This window comes from Sarcophilus harrisii, chromosome 4, assembly GCF_902635505.1.
Source record: "Sarcophilus harrisii chromosome 4, mSarHar1.11, whole genome shotgun sequence".
NCBI classification, from domain to species: Eukaryota; Metazoa; Chordata; class Mammalia; order Dasyuromorphia; family Dasyuridae; genus Sarcophilus; species Sarcophilus harrisii.
Genome location: NC_045429.1, coordinates 159,264,835 through 159,286,485, shown reverse-complemented (window position 1 = coordinate 159,286,485; position 21,651 = coordinate 159,264,835). Strand labels below are relative to the sequence as shown.

Here is a 21,651-nt window from a genome sequence, read left to right as displayed (position 1 = left end):
CATGTACATATAGATATAGGTGTATAACTATAGAGAGATATATATCTATCTATATCTAACTATAGATAGATACAGACTATATAAATGATAATGGAGTGGAGGGGAAACTCTAAGTTACAGTTATGTTGTTAAAGTAACATTGCAACAGTGTCTTGGTAGTCCAAAATGAAAGGTTAAAATCTAATAAAAATGAAATATCATAAAAGTAAATATAAAGTCCAACACGGTCTCTTTGTGATCCAAGTTGTTCATGGCAGCTTGTCAATATCCGTCCTAAAAGGTGACATCCAGAACTGAACACTGTCCTACTGAGATGTTCTGACTGGGGCGGATGAGAAAATGACTGCTGCCTCTCTCGTACTAGATGCTGTATTTATTTATTTGTTTGTTTGTTTATTTACTTATTTATTAAAATAAAGCCTTAGATTACATTAGGAATTTTTTTTTACTGTAATGTTACAGTGGAGTTTCAAGTCCTCCTAAATATTTTTCAAATGAACTATTTTCTAGTCATGCCTTTCTAATCCTATACTTATTTCTTAAGCCCAAGTGTAGGACCGTGTTGGGGAGAGGTCTAGACTTAATACAATATGTAAATCTGTTAATATGTGATCATGAAGCATAATAGATGTTTTCAAGGATTGGAAATGTTCACATTTGGATAAGGTTTCAGATTAATTTTCCTCATCCCCAATGAGCAAAGTTTCCTTAAAATGAATACTTGTATGAAAGAGACATTAGTTACCCCAGAGGCTATCCAAAGATCAGCAGATTCTCTTTTTACTAGAAGTATTCCAACACAGATAGTCAACATTTATTAGAACACTACTTTCAACTCTGAAATTAAGTGCTTCTGGGATGATTTGTGTTATTTATGGAACCTTTCTCAGTGGCAAAATAACATGAGAGAGACAGCTAATGGGACAGTGGATAGAGCACTGGCCCTGGAATCAGGAGGCTCTGAGTTCAAATCCATCCTTAGACACTCGACACTTATTAGGTTTGTGATCCCAGGCAAAACTTAACCCAAATGCCTCAAAAAAATAAATAAATAAATAAAAAGGATGTGAAAGAAAACCAGAAATAGGGTTGCAAGGATGACCACATTGTTCTTTTGCTATTGAGAAAAGTTCCATATACAAAACAAAATATAGTAAAGCAAAGAAAATGAGATGTATTCTTTTCTAGTCAAGCCTCAAAACAATAAATTCCCTTATAAAGTTTACCTAAATATAAATGAAAACCAAATAGGTAGCTAAGGGCTAAAGAAAATTGTGTTTTTTACCTAGCTGAAAAATGGTAGGAATGAAAAAAGGTCATATTATGTGGTAGTAGTATTTTGTTAAGTGGAATTCAATTTTCTGGTCAATTGGCTAAAATAACTCTGTGTGTAAAAGTTATATATCTTTTTAGGATTTACTATATCAAGTTACTATGGCTTTTATATTATAATAAACTAATGAAACTCATAATACTCAAGCTTAATGGGGAAGTATAAGGAAAGGGCCAAATTTGGAATCAAAAGACCTGGGTTAAAATTTTGACTTTGAGCTTCTGAGCTTTGGTTTCTCACCTATAAAATGACACAGAGCAGATGATGATCTATAAGGTTCTTCCTAATTATAAACATATGCTATCACAAAGATACTAAAAAAAACTCATTTTTATTGTATTAATTATAAGAGCAATCTCATGTTATAGCAATAGATAATGATGATAATAACAATAATAGCATATTCTATAGCATGTACAAGATCATAAATGTAATAGGTATCTAAGGCTGGATTCCAACTCAAGTCAAAGTCAAGGGCCAGTCCATCTTAGAATGTGCCAAAAGCACTATTCTTACAACAACCTGTGACACAGGTAGTAAAACTAGACAGTTATTCCTGGTTAAAAAAAAAAAAAAAAAAAAAAAAAAACAGGGTCTCCCAGCCAGTATGTGTCAAAGGCAGGGCTTGAGTGCTGTATTTCTGAGTCTAAGGTCAACTCTCTCTATATATACCAGTTTTCAAAATACATTATCAAAGTATGGTTTTGAACCCCTACTCTTTGGACCCCAAAACCCTCTCAAGGGTTGCTGTCAAGTCAAAATTACTTTCATAATGATACTAAAACATTATTTGCCTGTTAAAATACTTCTACCTCTTCCAACTATATATCTCTGTAGGGCCAGATTTTCTTCAATGTACTTCAACCAAAACAACGTATTGCAACATATTGTATACAGAAATAAATGTGCAAATCCAACTGCCAGACTTTCAAGAGACTTATAAAAAATTTCTCTTTTCACTAAATTGTATTTTGTTTGGTAAAAATGTATTTTGTTTTGGAAAAATAGTTATTTTCATTAAAATATTTTATTTGTTAACATAAAATAAGTTTATTATTTTAAAATTTATTCATTTTTATTTCTACCATAGAAATATCTACAGATATGACTCATATAAACAAAAGTTCTTTGAGATTTGGAGTCTTCAGTAATTTTTAAGAATGTAAAGAAGGGCTTGGACCCAAAGTTTGAGAAATACTAAGCAGTATAAAGCTGCTTTTCTTACACCCATTTTTGACAGTTGAGAAAACTAGGATTCTGAGAGGTTATAACTTGTCAATGGTTATTAGCTAATAGAATATCTGAAGCATATTCTGACTCTAGATCTCATAACTCCTAATCCAATGCTCTGTCATATATATGCATGTATGTATATGTGCATGTGTAATTATATTATCTACTTTTACTAGTAGTCACACAAGTAATCAATAAACCTTTATTATTACGATGTGCTAAGTAGGTAAAAGATATCATAAGGAGCTATCTCATATTTTATTTTACTATAATAATCTTTTGGAAAGTATTCTCTCCCATATATCAAAATTAAGAAGGGGGGTAAAACTGAAGTAATTATTTCCATATACACACAGTGATATCTTCATTTACCATTTAAATCTATCTTTCAAATTAATTAGTATTTCAGATTACTTTCTAAGTTTGATTTTTTTTATTCTCCATTATAAGGCATAGCAAATATACATTTGTAACATGACTAGGAAGACTAGGAGCTTAGTCTAACACTGACCTGTAAGAAGAGTTAAGTAGTGGGTAGAAGGATCACTCTTGTTGTCAATAATACCTGGGTTCAATACTCAGGATCAGTTATACACTAATCAAAATCTCTCAGTACACCAGCATCTAATTCTCAGAGATGATAAGACACAGAGCTACTGGCAATTTGCTTTGGTAAAAGGGCATTTCCTTACTAGGATTTTCTTTTGTCAATAAAAGCACAGGTCTAACAGCATACTGTTACCAGCAGAGAGAGAGAGAGAGAGAGAGAGAGAGAGAGAGAGAGAGAGTGTATATGTATGTGTATGTATGCATATATATATATATATGGCAGCAGCTTTGTTATTACCATGCACTTCCATGTTGAGAATGCAGCTATATGTTATGTCCATCTGTTATAAAAAATAAAACAAAATAAAAGCTTGAAATTTAGTATTTCTTCATAAATTTCATGCTGACATTCTCTACAAACAGATGTGTGTGTATGTATATATGTGTTATGAGTAAATTTTACCTTAGAATTCCAACTGTGAATTTTAACCAACTTCTTTATGAATGACCCTTGAAAATATCACTCTAGTGTTTTATCAAGATTTTTGAAGTCGAGAGAACTAATGTATAAGACATTTATACTATATATATTTTATCTTTTTTTTCTTTTGTGAGGCTTGGGTTCACATAGCTAAAATGTGTCTCACATTTGAAATCAGGTCCTCCTGACTTCAGGGCCAGTGCTCTATCCATTGCATCATTTAGTGGCCCCTATACATATATTTTTTTTAAAAAAACATAAAAAAAAATAAGCAAAAATTTCCGTCATAACAGAAACTTTCTTTTTTTTTTTATTTTTGTGGTTGTTATTAGTTGAATTTAGCATAGAGAGTGCCTATGCAGGTTAAATTAGCTAAGGAAAACTTAAATTAAGCTAGGCCATAATGGTGTCTTCATTCCTCCTTAAATGTTTGAAAAATAAGGTGGAAAATTGGTTCCATTAAAGCAGGAATTCTTAACCTCTTTTATGTCATGACTATGGACCTCTTCTCAGAATGTTTTGAAATGCATAAATAAAATGTTCAAGTTTACAAAGAAAAATAGTAATATGAATAAAATAAAATAAAGATGTAATTTTTCCCATCCAAGTTCACATACCCTCCCCAAATGACTGCACGACCCCCTTAATTGCTTATGGACACCAAATTAAGAAGCCCAGCCTTAGGAAAGATTTGATATCAGATTCTGTGAACATCTTATTGTTTACTGACATTCACATCTTCCTTTAGGAAACAGCCTGGTCACGTTGCTGTGCCACCTCTTCAACACCCATGGTCTTATTCATCATTTTCAGTTAGACATGGTGACCTTACATAAGTTTTTAGGTAAGTAATTTCCTTTGTGTTTCCAAACATTGAAAAAGAGAACAGCTTGCTTTTTAATGTGAAGGGCCAGCAGTCTCAAACAGCATGACATTGTGAGGGCCCAGATTTATTCTTAAAAGATTGGTGTAGAAAAAGATTGCTAACTAGTGAAGAATGATCTACAATAATTCACATAAATAAAATGACAAGAAATTCTTCCATGTGATAAATTCAAAAATTTAGCCAACATTCTTAAGTCTCCACTATGTGCTAAACTGTAAGAAATAACAATATAAATATGATGCATTCTCTACCTCAAAATGCTTGAAAACACTTTTTTTTTTTTTGCAAGCACTCTTTTTAAGGTAAATCACGCTTATCTAAAAATAGTTACAATGGAAAATGAATATATATGGTACAGAATGGTATATGAAAATTTCAAGGGAAAAAAATATCATTTTATTAAACTAGGGTCTTGAGGAGAAGGTGGCAATAGACCCTGGATCATGAAAGACAAGTAAAATTATTAGAGCTTGGAGAAGATTCTTTTTTATTTTTTAGTATTTTTTAAATTTATGAGATGAAACAACCATTTTCATAATAATAGTGTTAAAAAAGATAATTGGATAGGAAACTGAAAGTTTTTATGTACAATTTGCTATTCCTTTAAAAAATATAATAAAGTTATCATGAAATTTTCTTTTTCGATATGGCATGATCAAAAACAGTTAATAGAGTGTGTTTGACTGATTCAGTTATTGATTATAAATAAAATATTTATTTTGTGAATAAATATTCAAAAATAAAACAAATGTTGATTTATATTTATATTAACATTTATATATTTATATTATATGTAATATGTTTTTAAATTATATTTTTATTATTTATATAAAACATATTTTATATTTATATATTAAATTTTAATGAATAAATATTTTAAAATAAAATAAAAATAAATCATCTTATATGATTTAGTTATTTATAGTTAAATATTAGGCAGAATAATAAAATACATGAAGGGGAGTAGAATGAAATATGGATGAAATGTAGAGGATGTAAGAAGGAATAGACAGGAAGAGTTAAGAGCTAGATTGAAAGGGATCTTCTATTCCATGATAAGGAATTTTTACTCTATTTGGTAGGCAATGGACAAGCATTATAAGATTTATGGCAAATGACTGAATGTGGACAAAGCTATATATTATCAGTCTAATGGTATAAAGAATAGACAGGAGAGATTAAAAGAGCAGTTTAGATGTATTGCAATAGTCCATGAGAGAGATGAAGAGAGCCTGAATTAGAGTTTGCAGGAACAGATATGAAGACATGGAGGCAGGAGGTCAACGTAATTTGGCAACTGAATGGATATTGAAACAGAGGTGAAGGGAAGAAAGAGAGATCACTCAAATTTTAAGCCCAAGTGACTAGGAGGATAGCAAAAATATCAACAGAAATTGAAGGGCTGAAAGAAGAAAAACGAGGTGAATCTTGATAACATGATGAGTTCGGTTTGAGACATGCTGAGCTTGAGATGTCAGTAGGACAGATAGGAGGAAATGTCTAACAGACTATTAGAAATATTGAAGTAGAATGTAATCTTAATTTTCAGTAAGTTCATTTGTTCATTACCATGTAGCATAGATAATTGTTTTGGCTTTTAGCATATTTCCAATTATCTACCTGTGGATTATCTAGGATACATTTTATATTCCAAAGTGGCTTCCCACTGCCACCCATCATGTTTCTAAAGTACTTTCTGCTAACCATTAGTAAATTTGTTCTCAGAAGATGCAAACTCATTTTAATGAAAGTCCAAGAAAGCTATAATTGTAAAATGAACCTTCTGCAGGAGAAAGGGAAGGAAGGATATCACATAATACATTCTTTCCAATAGAAATGTGTGGAAATATCTGTAGTCCTGTTTTCCTCCTAAAAGTACAGCCAGTCTAGAGTTAATTACATGTGGCTATGGAAAAGAGATGCTATGCATAAAAGTATTTTGTGTGGTTAGTTTTTAGTCTCTAAAAAGGGTTTTAGAGAAGCATTTTCAAAGTTTTCTTAGACTACACTGATCCATTCAGATAAATAACTTTAAAATGTCAAACAATAATATTAAAAACAAATGAGGATTACAATAGTTGTCTTATCTAACTACTACAAAATTCCAGCAATAAATGACAGAGCATGTGTCCCTCTAGTACACAGTGACATTTGTAGTCCTCAATAGTTAAAATACATATATTGACTATTTTGTACCTTGAAGTCAGTCTTAATTATAAGCCTGTTACAGTTATATACCAGACTAAAAGCTATGGTAAACAGTCAACCAAATATGCCTTCCTCCTCTGTCCCCATACTCCATTCCCTTTTATTCAAAGAGTTCTCTGTGCCTGGAAAAGGACAGCAAAAGAGTAGGGATAAGATGATAATTTGACCTTAACAAGGTGAAAACAAACCCAAATCCCCACTTGGACCACTCTATAACTCGAGTTCCAGCCCAAAGCAAGCAAGAACCCCAGGTACGCGTATTTCCTTAAGTCAGTGTGTATTAGGCAAGCAGTAAACGATCCTTTGGAGATCAGTAACCTTATGCTGCTACAAAATTTTTAAAAGGAAAATACCTTGATGACATATTGCTCATAAATGGCAGCACCCTAAAATAATTACATGATACTGTGGAATAAATGTGCTCTTATTTCTACATATTTATTTTGCTTCTGAATGAAAGCCTTCATGAGAGCAAGAAAGGGGTGATTTATGAAGGAGGTCAGGAATTCTCTAGGGCCTCACAAATCCTTTTAGTCCCTTTCCCCAAACCCCCTCAAAAAAAAAAGAAGAAAAAAAAAAGATCCAGTAAGATTGCCAAGCATGCACACTATATAGATTTGTAGAAGGTCCCCAGCCTGCACAACTTCTGGATGTCAATATTTTTAAAGAAAAATAACTCCCAGATCCTAGTGAAATCCTTGTTTAAGCTTTTGGAAATGCTTTGGAAGGTGATGGTGCATAATCCTAATATTTGCTTGCCTGCCAGTTATGGTTCAAGAAGATTACCATAGCCAAAATCCTTATCATAATGCTGTCCACGCAGCTGACGTCACCCAGGCCATGCACTGCTTTCTAATGGAGCCTAAGGTAAGATATGATGACATAACTGCTTCTCCATGACAAATTGGAAACCTTGATAAATTGATTTTCTTGCTTCAGTTAGCATCCATTACATTAGAAAAACTTAGTTTCATGTCTTTTAGAAAAGTGATCATGGCTAAGAAAAAAACTTTTTTAAAGCATTTTAAAGTTTGTAAAGTACTTTTTTATCTACATTGGCTCATCAACCTTTACCTCAAATCCTATGAGGTAAATGCTGGTATCATCCTCATTTTTCAAGCTCAATAAGATGAATCAGGAAGTCAATAAACATGTATTAAATGCCTATCATATGCCAAGCACTGTGATAAGAGCTGAATATACAGGATTAAGTGATCTGCCCAGACAAAGATAGTGTCTGAGCCAAATTTTAACTCAGAAAAAACTGTCTTCCTGATTCAGGCTGGCACTTGAACCACTATGTCACCTACTTGTCCTATTGTTCTGCCTACCTGCCTTGTACCTGTCATACCTATATTTTAAGTCATGTTCCAGGAATCCAAATCTCATTCACAAACTTAATCTTAGTCTGTTTGCTAATAAGTATTTAAGGTTAGATTTGAACTCAGGTCCTTCTGATTTCAGGTTCAGTACTCTGTACCACCTGGCTGCCACTATATACTATAAGATAGGAAAAAAGGAAAAATCAATCTCTGACCTCAATAAGCTCATATTTTAATGGGGGTGATAATGTGTAAATAGGAACACAGAAGATTAGATGGGAGATAATTTCAGAGAGAGAGAGGTACAAGAAGACTTATCTTTTTCTTATTATATATTGGAAAAGCTTCATTTGGAGAAGAACATTCTCCATAGTCATATATTTTTCACTTAGCTGGTAAATATGTAAAATACTTAGAAGTGGGCATTTGTCACTAACAAATACCAGTGATTTTATTGACCTGAGAAAACATATTGAGTCATACTAAGGATTAATTCACAAATTTCCACTGATTTCCAAATTCACTGATTTCCAAAGTGAACTTGGAAGTACTTCAGATTCAAATTATGACTATAGGCCAAATGTGACATAGCGACTTCTGAGCACAACTCCATGGCATCAGACTCATGTGGAATCATATAGTGACATGATAAAGCCAAAATCAAAGGAATATGCCCTTCATAAAGCAGATGGTTCTATGCTAGGTTCCAAGCTAATTCTAGGTACAATTATGCATAACCTGGTACCTGAGAATCAAATACTGACTAGGTCCTTTCTTTTAAATAAAAAAAAAATCCCAGAACTATATATCTGGACAAATCATTTAGCTTCTTCAGACCTTCAAAAGGTTTTTTCCAAATCAAAATCAAAAATTTTTAATTCAAAAATCAAAAGATTTTTGACCTTCAAAAGTATTAGATTAGTTGTCAGAAAAGGCCCCTTCCTGATTTAACAATATACAAAATTGTTAACCAAATCTAAGGGCAAAATTATTCCAACCAAAAACTAAGAGATGAACAAAAAGCTGGACTGAGGTTGAAGCTAAGCACATGCAAAGGCAACATATTCAGATGATTAATCAGGGAAGTGTAGAGCAGAAAAGATATCTAAAGATAGAGGGTAGTTCACATGAAATAAAATCAGGGAACTACCACAGGGAAGGGAATCTTGAAGCATCAGTAACTAGAAGGAATTAGCTTGAGATACCATCTTTTTTTCTCTGACATACAATATTTCTCCCTAAAATGCTTCCAATTTAAGGTTGTGATGGAAGCTACATATCAACTTTAGCAAGTTGTAAATTGCTTCCCAAGTTCTTTTCTTGGGTCTATGGCTATAGAAAACCATTGAATTATACTATTACATACTATATTATATTATATTATTATACCTTGATACCTTTGATCTCACATAATCCAGACTATTATTGCACATTGAAGATAGTATTCAAATACTACAATTCAATTTCATTACTGTAGTTGAGTCCTCTTTCAACCTACTGTAACATGTGACAAGGGTGATTTGGCAATTTTGAATTCTTGGATAATATAAGAATGCCATTGGCTTTAGTCTCAAAATTTCCTTCACTAACTCATTTTTTAAGGTGATAACCAATAGCCAATTTAATTTATTCCTTTTCTTCCTATTAATAATTTAATGGAAGTACTAACAAGAAATATTCAAAAGATTAGCAGTGAAGAGAGGGAGAACAGACTTACATAATCCACAAGTTGAATAACTGAGAGTATCATCCCAAAAAATGAACTGCAAAACAGTCATCAATCGATGAAGACCTAATACATTTTTCATAATCAAAGGAACTGAATAATGTTATAATGATTCATTTTGGTTTAGTAAAAAAAAAAAAGGAATGAAAGAAAGAAAGAAAAGAAAGAGAAAGGAAAGAGAGGGAAAGAAAGAGAAAGGAGAGGGGAAGAGAGAGAAAGGAAAGAGAGGGGAAGGAAAGAAAGGGGAAGAGAGAAAGGAAAGAGTGTAAGAGAGGAGAAGGGAGGAAGGGAGGAGAGGGATGGACGAAGGGAGGGAGGGAAGGAGGGAGGGGGGAAGAAGAAAGGAAGGAAGGAAGGAAGGAAGGAAGGAAGGAAGGAAGGAAGGAAGGAAGGAAGGAAGGAAGGAAGGAAGGAAGGAAATATTGATCATCCTATAGGAACAAATTGGTAAATTGCTCTTCCTTTGTTTCCACAGCTCAGCAGCTTCCTCACACCACTGGACATTATGCTTGGACTGCTATCAGCTGCAGCCCATGATGTAGACCACCCAGGGGTGAACCAACCATTTTTGATCAAGACTAATCACTATCTTTGCAGTCTATATCAGGTAAGAAAACTTAGTAATTCAATTTGTTATCCAAATAATGCATAGAAGAAACACGGTGAAGAAAACTGCTCTTAGCCTCTTACTCAGCATTGACTCCTTCTCCAAAGATGGCTGCATTTCTGGCTCAGCCTCAGTGACTTGGATTAAATCGTAAACCAGTAAAGACTAAATCAAGAAGAATGACCTTACCCAGGATCATTTCTCATTCTTTAATACTTCTATTACTTGTCATTGTGTCCATGTATGTATGCCTTCTACTGGAAGAAATCAAAATCCCTTTAAAACTCAGTAGATTGTCTGCCACAAATGGTATAACTAAAAAAGTTCACCTCACTGCAGCTAATCTAATAACCTCTCTAAACTCAGAACCTTGGGCAATAGAATGACAATCCATTACTGAGTCTATACTTATAGATTTCTCTGTCCACTGGCATAGTCTGTTTTGCCCTGCCATGATGAAGTATCAGAGGAATATTTTAGTATAGGATTTATCAGTTTAAAAAACAAAAAAAAAATGTATTGCCAAGGTTATTTTAGGAATTCTGATTTGCTTTGGGTGGGTAGAGCTATGTCCTGATCTAAACCAGACCACCAGATCATTTGCCTTTCATTAGATGGACCTGTGAATGATTTAAGCCTTTTTGGAATATACGCAAACATCAATGGTCCATGGTCAACCCTCCTCTTTCTAGGGCTATTCCACATCCCATAGAACTATCTCTGAACTTAATAAATTGTCTCTAAAAGAGAGCTATTGGAAGAAAAGAGAGAATAGCTCTTCCTTTCAATCAATTGACCAATCAATAAGTGTTTATTAAGCACCTACTATATACCAGTCACTGTGCTGTGTGCTAGATGTATCAAGAAAAAAGTCAGTCCCTACTCTGAAGAAGTTTGCACATGATTAACAAGGACAGCATGTACACACATAAATACACAGATAGGTATATCTACTAAAAGTTTAAAAGTACATTGAGGTTTTCTGAGACACCAGAAAGGAGAAGGCTCTAGCAACTAGTGGGATCATGAATAGTATCATGCAATAAAGAATAGGTTTGATTCTACCATGGAAGTGCATAAAAGAAAATAATATATAATATAACTAAAAATAAAGATTTGTACAGGTTGTAAAGAATTCTAAGGGCCAAGCAGAGAAGGAATTTATAGTTGCTGCTAGAGGTAATAGGGAGCCACTGGACTTTATTGAGCTGGGGAGTGATGCAGTCACACCTGCAACACAGGAAAATTACTATTGTACCTTCTTTGCTTTTGTCACAATGAAATAGCTTCAAAATAAGAAAAAAATGAATAAGTTAATCAAATTGGCACTTGGTGATTTCAAGATCTCTTATTATAACTATTTCTTAGATAAAAAATTCTCTATCAGAAATAATAAATATAAATTCCATCAGATTCTTTAGGGAGTATTCTTTTCTCTTTGACAAAAACCAAATCTAGAATTAAGATGATGATTCCTGTTCAAAAGAAATCTAGTATTAAAAGAGGTTTTCAAAAATCCCTTATAATTTTTTTTTTGCTGAGACAATTGGGGTTAAGTGACTTGCTCAGAACACAGTTAGGAAGTGTTAAGTGTCCAAGGTCACATTTGAACTCAAGTCCTCCTGATTTCAAGGCTGGTGCTGTATCCACTGTACCACCTAGCTGCCCCTGATCCCTTATAAATGGCAGCTATTACCCCAGATGCTACACTTTGGAGAATCCATTTGGAGGCCACTCTTATTTACTGTTGAAAGTAATGAAGTTCACCTGATGTATCAAGGAGGACCTCCACTAAGAGAGAAGTATTATGGATGTCCCATATGGCAAATACTAATAGGGAACAAAAAATTACAAAAAAATAAGTGCAATGGTTCTGGTGCTTAGCCAAGTTCCCATCTTGCAGTAACCTGCTTAGCTTTTAATCTGCAAATAAAAGAGCATAATAATAATAATATAAATAAATAAATAAATAAAGCAAAAAAAGAAGATAAAAATCCTGTGGATCAGGATTATACTGAGATTCAAAGAAAGAAAAACATACTTTTTCCTTAAATTATTAGGGCTAAAACATAGAGGGAAATAGAGAATAGTTGGTTCTCTTTCAAAGTCTTTGTCTCAAGAAGATGAAGGGTTATGGAGAAAGGGATATTGGAAAACCAATAAAGACACTTATTGATAATACTTAAAGTCATATATTACTGCCTTGTTGTGCCATTCTGATTCTTGAAGACTATGCCAGTGGCATACAATACCCAGCAGGTCCTGCCGACCTGGAAAGTCATTATTTCCTAGGGAGCAGTTATAGATCACGTCTCTTGCCAGAGGACTAATCTGGCTAAGTTATAATCACATTCATATAGCATTTTGTATAGGTACTGTGCTAAGCACTTTATAATTATTAAATTTTGTTCTTCACAACTCTGGGAGTTAGGTGCCATTATTATATGTATCCTACAGATGAGGAAACTTAGACAAATAGAGATTAAATGACTTGCCCAGGATCACACAGCTATTAAATGTCTGAGGGCAAATTTAAACTCAGGTCTTTATTACCCCAGGCCTAGTATTCTATCCACCGTGTTACCAAGCTGTAGGGAGAAGCTCATTATCACCAGATTGATTGCAAGGTGATGAATTGATGATAGTGGGAAAAGATGAAGGGAAAAATTAAAGACAAAAAAATGCTTTTAAAAATATCTCAAAATTTACAGTCATCAAAGAAAGTATAGGAATTTATATTTACTTGAAAAAGACAGAAATGCTTTCTAAAAGTCCACAATGTCCTCAGGTCAAGTACTAATTCTCAGGTCAAGTACTAACTATTCTTTTTACCTTGAGATTTCCTATATCATACATTAAGCAAATACTTGATGTATTAATATTCTAAACATACTTTCCATTACCACAGTCTTTACATTCCATACTACCATAAAATCCAATAACCATATCTATAATTTCTCAGATAGGAAGATTAAATGAGATAATATGTAAAAAGCTTTGTAAACCATAATGACCAAATAAATGCTATTTATTGTTATTATTGTATCTACTAATTTCTTTCTTATCACATAAAACTATGAATTCTGCATATTTGAAATGTCCCTTAATTAAGAATAATAAGTAATCTATCAATATTTTTGTCTAACATGAATTTTCTGGATTATAGAGTAGTTTATGCCCAAGGTTAGATTGAAATTCTAATATCCCATGATTAAATAAGTACTCAGCACTAGTACTTAAGCATATGATTCTTAAAAAGTCATAATGTACTATGGTTATGAAAGGGAACCAAAAAAAAAAAATCAGAGATCACCAAATAGAAAAGTGAAATTATTAAATATCCAGTGCTGATCAACAAATTAATTTCAAGAGAGGGCAAATTTCAGTCCAAACTAAAAGCTTCTTAGCTTCTTTAAACAAATGGTTTCATTTCCTAAAATTTTGAGATTAGGATTCTTTTGAAAACAAATTTCTCAGTCTCTTTATGAAAGAGAAAATTATGAGAATTCAATTTAACAAATAGTCTCTACAATGTAATTGACAGAAAACTTAAGCTGATGATTTGGCAATTGTCTTTCTGATGCTATTTGCTCACAGGTCCCCCCCCAATGTGCTTCCTATCAGAATTACCCATTGAGAATCATTTTAGAAAGGAATATTTAACACAGTAAGAACAATGGGTATAAAACGTTGCTCCAAAAGTATATGGCACACTCTCCCACAATATACAAAGAGTTCATGGGAAAGTGGGCTCAAATTAAGATGTGATAAAAAGATTGAATCCCTAGGTCCTCTAAGTCCCTTTTCTTGAATCTTCAAAGTATTCCCTTTAGATATGGGGGTAGTTTCAATTGTTCCAATATATGTTAATAGAATGCTAAAAAAAAAAAATGGGAAGTCCTCAGAACCTCAAAAAATTTTTTTCAGGAATTCCTTCTCTGGACAAGACCAAAATAGAAGCATATCCCTCCATAAATCATAAGCATTCCTTCTCAATAATGGCTCTCTCTTCTCTCCATTACTATAAATTTCTGACAGACCCAATCTGAGATCTGATATTTTATAGCTAATCCATAGGTTAGCATGGCCAACTCTCAGCCAATCTAAACACTATTCCTATACAATGTCACTTCCACTTCATCCATTGGTCCATCAGAGACAGCTAAACTTATCAAAATCTGTATAATTTAATTGGATTGCCTATGATGGATTTGACTCAATCAAAATGTGCTCTCATCTAAGTGGTTAAGCATTTTATCACTTACTTTAGGTAAAAGGAGGTAACTAGATTGATGTGATCAATCCCCACTTTTTATACTACATTTTACACTTATATTACATAATACAATTATAGGATAATTTAATTTTTGCAAAGCACTGCATATATAGTGTGTCATTTGAGTATGGATCTCTATAACTCTGTCAAATAGGTATTAGTAGCATTATTATTATTATCTCCATTACATAGATGAGAGGCTATAATAATGAGTAGTTTCAATGGCAATTGACCCACATAGTTTTTGCTACTGGAAAGAGTCTTTTTAATGAGCCTATCACATTATCAGTTAAGCAATCCTTGTATCTCATGGCTGGTCTGCAGAGATTGACAAACTAGCAATGACTTAATAAAAACATCAGATCACAGTCCTATCCCCAGGCAAGAAGTTTGATGCTACTATAATTGTCTAAAAGGTAACCTTTTCTATCATAATGGAAAAGCTCTATGAAGACAGATTTCTTGCCAGGTGCAAATTAGCTCTTTTTCTACCACAGTACTTCAAAAATCTTCACTCTCTGCATGAAGTTGTGGATGAGGAATTGACATATATAATCCTAGAGAGATTTCAAGTCCAAGAAACAAATAGGAAAACTAATTTAGAATATACATAGACTGAGCTTAACAGAAAGAAAATCTCCAAATTTATAAAAAGAAAAATAAATAAATGTTTTGTTAGGATCAATGAAAAATTAGAATTTTTTTGAACCATAATTTCACCTCATTTTTTTAAATCATTGAAATGAAATTATACAGGTAGGATCAGTGAAAATTCAGATTTTTACCACAATTTCCCTTCATTCTTTTAATCACTGAAATGAAATTATACAGGAGTTGGAAAGATATTTGAGTAATTCAATTCATGACATTGTTAGCAAAAAAAATCTATTATTTGTATACAGAAAAAAATTCATTTAAAGAGAAAAATAGAGACATTAAAGAAAATGTAACTCTATAATGACTGAACAAAATGTGGGGTTTTCGCATTCAATTTAGCATTGGTTAAGGGAATATTTGAGGTACTATGTGTGCACTTTGGAGGTTCCTATCAAAGAAAATAAGTAGAGAGGAATACTGCCAGAACCCTTAGCGTGACTTCACTATACCACTGACTTAGGAGGAACAGATCCAAATAGAGGAGGGCTTCCTCTCTTTCCTTTGCATATCTCTGCTCTTTTGGTTGGACAGATAACAGGTTCCCAGCGCAATGTCCTGCCTATTCTTCTTTCTGAGATAGAGGAAGGGCCAGAACACATGAAGGAAGGCCGGGTTACAGTGATATTTCCATTGTTTGTAACCAAGAGGTTAGGTTCCCTGCTTGAACATCTTCTGCAATTTAGAGCCAAGTAAATGCATTTAGACATTTCTCTCCTGATTTCCCTTAGGTCAGAGATTACAAACCATTGGGGTGAAATGTCAAAGAAGACATGCATTGGGATAGAAAAAACATAGAGCAACAAAAATAAGCTACCTCCTAAAATCTGATGGAGTCAGCAAATAGGACAGGATAAGCTTGATGTCATTGAGTACTTTAAAACTTCCAGATCTACAATCTCAACTACTGGAGTAGTTCTTCTCCATTGGTACAGATGGCAAGTTTATATAATTTCCTGTGTAACTCTTGCTCACATTCTTCCTCAGGTCCTCCACCCAGCAATCAATAATCCTTCTGCCAGGTCTTTTTATATTTCATGAGTTCAGAGAAGCCTAGACTATTTCTGTCCTCCAAATATGCCCCATAGTTTTTGATAAGTTTTTGCTGAGTCTATGCCCTCCTACACCAGAAATGCCCTACCTCCTCTTGCACCAATTAAATTCTTATCCATCCTTTAAAATCCAAATCAAACATTAACTCCACTGGGAACCTTTCCTTGACCTTCCTTTTCCCTGCAACTTCACCTACCACTTTGTTTAGTACTTTTTAAATGCATTCATCGTGTGACATTATGAATTATAGTTATATTTTTAAATTTATAGTTGTAGTTATGCCTCAACTTTAGTTCTGAAATTCATATATTAGAAGTACTCTCCACCCACCTTATAATCCAGGAACTCCATTTAAGGATGATACCCAGCCTAGCCATGTTTTATGCTTCTCCAGGTTATATTCCAGATGTCCTCTGCCATGTCCCACTCCTACCTCCAAAAAAGCTTCCCTTTATGTATTGTCTTTCACCTTTAGAATGCAAACTCCTTGAAGGTAATGATTGTGTTTCTTTCTACTTGGATTTATAGAGTACAAGTAGAGTATATAAACTTGTATTGTGATTGGTATATAAGAAGTACTTAATAAATGAGTTTGTTCCAGGACCATACCCATGATAAATTTGGTACCCTTTCAGCATATTATAGTATTCTGGACACAATAAGCAATTAATAAATAGTTTAATGTATTAATGCTGAGTTTTTTGAATTATTAAAGAAAGCCAACCTGGTTCAGCTCAAAATTAAATATTACATTTGGAATAGGCTAGCTTTTTGTTAGAGGGCATCTAGATGGTACAATGGATAGAGCTCCAGACCTGGAATCAGGAAGACCTGACTTCCAATCTAGCCTCAGGCACTTAAAAACTGTATGACCCTGGCCAAGTTGCTCAATGCTGTCTTAGTTTCCTCATCTGTAAAATGAGCTGGAGAAGGAAAAAGCAAATCACTCTAATATCTTTGCCAAGAAAATGAGCTTTTTCTTAAAACTTAAAATGAGCTCATGAAGAGTTGGACATAACTGCCCCAGATAATCAATAATGGGCAAGTCACAACCTCTTTCAGCCTCAATGAAATGGTGATAATAATAGCACCTACACCAGGCCATTGTTGTGAGGATCACATGAAAATAATAATTTTTTTAAGTAAAAGATCACTTCCATGCCACAATAAATTTTTCAAGTACAATTTAAGAAGTATTTGGATTTTTTTCATTTTGTGTAAAATATACATTGTTTTCTATGTTATTTTGACAACCTTTAAAGTATTTTTCTGAAAAAAGAGACAAGGAGCAACAAAGGCAAAAAGATAGGAAGGCAGGCAGGCAAGAAGACAGGCAGGAGGACAAGAAGGAAGGAAGGAAGGAAGGAAGGAAGGAAGGAAGGAAGGAAGGAAGGAAGGAAGGAAGGAAGGAAGGAAGGAAGGAAGGAAGGAAGGAAGAAAGGAAGGGAGGGAGGAAGGGGAGGAAGGGAGGGGAGGGAGGAAGGGGAGGAAGGGAGGGGAGGGAGGGAGGGGAGGGAGGGAGCAAGGGAAGGGAGGGAGGGAGGAAAAAAGGGAAGGAGGGAGGAAGAAAGGAAACTTTTTGTACAGGAGTTCTTAACCATTTTCTGTGCTATGTACCTCACTGGGCAGTCTAATAAAGCGCGAATATAATAAAGCGCCTGGGATCCACTTCTGGAAATAATGTTTTTAAATGCATACAATAAAATCCACTGGATTACAAAGGAAACCAATTATGTTGAAAGGCAATAAAGAAATTCACCAACTCCAGCTTAAGGACAGTGCTCTAAGAGGAAGGATTGATAACACTTATTGAGGTTTAAGTATAAGGTGTCTATTTCTTACTTTGGGAGTCCCTGAGCTTTAGGCTTACAGGCATTGTCCCATGCAGAGAGTTTAGGATGGAAGGGAATAGTTGTAATCTCATTGGCAGATGCAGGGTGAACAAAAGAAAACGAAGTCACCAGAGGAAGAAAGCCACGATGCTTTCTTTAAGGAACACAGTTTTATTTTCAGCGATCAGAGATCACAGAGGTTTGTTGTTGTTGTTATTGTGTTTTTTGGATGGAGAGGCCAGCAAAGGGAAAGACAAGGTCTCAAGCCTCCCCAGTTTATTTGGAAGGACATCAACAGGGCAAAACAGGCTTCGTTAGCTAATGCAGTTTTACTTCTATTTTTTCTGGGCAATTAAAAATGAAGGCACAGAATGTTTCCCTGTTGTTTTTCCTTCTATGTCACTATATATTTAAAAATTGTAATTAACTTTGATTCTAGTTGTACACCATGAGTCAATTATCTACATCAGGCTTGCTGTTATTTTAATCAGAAGAGAGCACCCAATAAATAGAACACCATTTAAAGCTTCATTGCCTGATAAATTCCTGCTGAACCATTGTCAAAGACGATTTTTCTCTCTCCTCTCTTCCCTCCCATCGCTGTTTCTATCTTCTCTTCTTTCTCTCTTCCTTTTTTAATTCCCTTTCCTCCTCCCCTCTTCTTCCTTCTCTCTTCTTCTTCTTCTTCTCATTAGAAGAAGTCTCTTCTTTTCTCTTTTCTTCTCATCTTTCTTCTTCTCTTCCTTTCTCTTCTTTTCTGGTCTTCTCATCTTCTTTTCTTCTCATCTTTCTTCTTTTCTGTTCTCATCTTTCTTCTACTCTTCTTTTCTATTCTTTTCTTCTCATCTTTCTTTTCTCTTCTTCTCATCTTTCTTCTTTTCTCTTCTTTTCTGCTCATCTTTCTTCTCTTTTCTCTTCTTCTCATCTTTCTTTCCTCCTCCTCCTCTTTTCTGTCCTCCTCCTCCTCTTTTCTGTCCTCCTCCTCCTCCTCTTCTTCTGTCTCTCCAAATAAAGACATTCTTATTTTTAAAACATGGAAGCACTGATATTTCATTAAAAGTCAAGAACAAAATAGCTATTTTGCTACCAAAATTAGTAATGCTTAAACATTTGTGGAGGATTTTAATTTCCTAAATTACCCCCTCCCCCAAATGAAATGTATATTGGTTTTGCAGCTCTAAAAGGCATATATTCACCTTTCAATTTAAATATGACCAGTATTATTTATTGTGAATGTAATGATTGGGAAATGTCAGACTAGGTTGGCATGGGAGACTAGAAAGTGTTCAAATGATTTTTAAAGACAAAAGTAAAGAAATGTTTTCCTAGTATAACTTTTCAGAGATTTGTGACTTTTTTTATATTATTAGATAATTCTTCTCACCTGTAATTGAACTTATCTTTTTTATTCTCTATTATCATTTCTTCTGTAGAAACTCATTTTTCAAAAGAATCCTTATACCTATTGACCATTTAGTCTCAGTGAAAGTGAATGGGCCTGTAAAAATAAATGAAGCAATTAAAGATAATATGGATGTGAGTAAATGCTAAAGAGAGTTAATAAGAAATAAATTAAAGGATTGTTGCAGTTGAAAATAGATGGCCTAAGTTTATAGTAGTCCTAGTCAGTACAGTTTGTTATTTTCTCTAGCAGTGTTCCATGGGTGAGTCTTAAGTAAAAATGGATAAAATAAATTATGTGAAAAGCCAGAACTGGAGCTTAGCTGAACAAACATGGGCAGATCAAGGAAGTAAAGGATTTTAGAGTACAAAAAAAAGACATTATTGACTAATTATGGGAAGCCGAAGGATAGGGAAAGCAGAGAAGTGGAGAAGAGTTTGGAGTGATGATATGTCCGTGGTTTATGTCCATGGTTTCCCCTAGTAGGGGAACTCAACCTCCATGCGGAAATCACTGAGGAAAAGGGCAAAAAATTTGGTGGAAAAATAAATAATTAGTTGGATACTGTAGTAAACAAGGAAGGTAGGGCTATGTCTTGGAGGTAAATAGATCTAAAAAAGCTGGTCTAAATGTAAGTAGTAGCTGTCAGGAATGTTAACCTTGTTATTCTCTGTCTATACTAATTTATCATTTCTGATAAGGCTGGCAAAAATAATCCTAATGTATAAAGGCCTACATGGACAATATTGATTACAATCCCATCCCAAATAGTATAGCATTCCTGAATGAAAATTTATGCACTAGCCTTTCTTTGTATCTCCAGCATTTACTTCAGGATCTGGCATATAGAGTAACCATTTAATAAATGTCTTTGACTGATAAGCAATATCAAGACCAATTATTGTCTCTGCTTTGTAAAGTTTATCCCCAATTTGCAAAGAGATTGTGTTCAAAAGTTTGTAAGAATACATTTTTTTGAAGTTAAAAATGGCAACATCTCAGAATAACCTATAACCTAGCTTGAAAAAAAAACAAATAGTACTACTAATTAGTGAAACTAAACTTGGACTTTGGGGAATGTGGTAACGAAAAGAATGCTTCTCATTTTCTAGATCTCACCAGTGTAATAACCCTTACTCCTATCCCCTGGGATAGTCCTGGCTGATGTTTCATTTATATGGGACATTCAAAGATTTAGTGTTCATAAGATGAGGAGTGCCTGTATTTATAATTATTTTTCCCCAAATGGTGCATATTTCCATTTTTTGTGATATGTAGCCACTTGGGTTTATTCTTTGTCATATTCAAACAACTCTGGTCTCATCAATTTTCCTAGTGTTTACCTACAAATTAAGTCTCCCTTGTAAATTTCATAAATGCCTTTTTTTATTCCCTCCTTTCAAATATTATTAATGAAGATGTTAAATCAGGCTGACATTATAACAATGCTTGAGGCAACTCTCCAGATATTTTCCCTCTATTCAAGAGGGACACTGTGTCATATATTATTAACTCTTGTTGCAATTTGTGGCCCTTTTAAAAGCCCATGTGATGGCACTCATAACTATGCCAATATGAATTAGTTTCTTAAGTAAAATTTCATGAGCTGATGAATTAAATGTCATACCAAGATAAGACATCCATTACATTAAACTGATCTATTAGTCCCATGATTCTTTAAAAATAAAACTAGTCCGCCATAGTTTAATTTTTCTTTTGTTCTGTTAGGATCATGTCCATAAGATGATAATAGGTTAATGAAAATAAGGAGAAAAATCTCTTGGATGATCATGGCCAATTCATGGATATTATTGGGAGTAATGGTTCCTTGAAAATATGAGAATTATATAATAAGTACCCTAAGGATCAGGTGAGAAATTAAGAATGTTCGTATATATTTAAAACCTGAAGAAAGAAATTATTAAAATGCTTCAGAATATCTGTGATAACATTCCTTTGGGTTGTCCTTTCATTTCTGCCCTTTGCAATCCAATTAGTTGGTTATTGTCCTTTGTTCTTGAAGAGAATCAAAGTAACATCACTATATTAGAGTCCAATTGCAAGGTGACTGACTATGGCTGGTCCGACC

The 21,651-nt window shown here is 33.8% G+C and overlaps 1 protein-coding gene across 1 annotated transcript in view; it reads left to right on the top strand.

Annotated features, from left to right (window-relative positions):
- PDE7B (phosphodiesterase 7B) overlaps positions 1 to 21,651 on the top strand; it is a 168,482-nt gene that overhangs the window by 125,084 nt on the left and 21,747 nt on the right. The window contains exons 5-7 of the mRNA XM_031964224.1: positions 4,345 to 4,440; positions 7,457 to 7,557; positions 10,214 to 10,345. Coding sequence (XP_031820084.1) covers positions 4,345 to 4,440; positions 7,457 to 7,557; positions 10,214 to 10,345 — 329 coding nt within the window. The remainder of the gene's footprint in view (positions 1 to 4,344; positions 4,441 to 7,456; positions 7,558 to 10,213; positions 10,346 to 21,651) is intronic.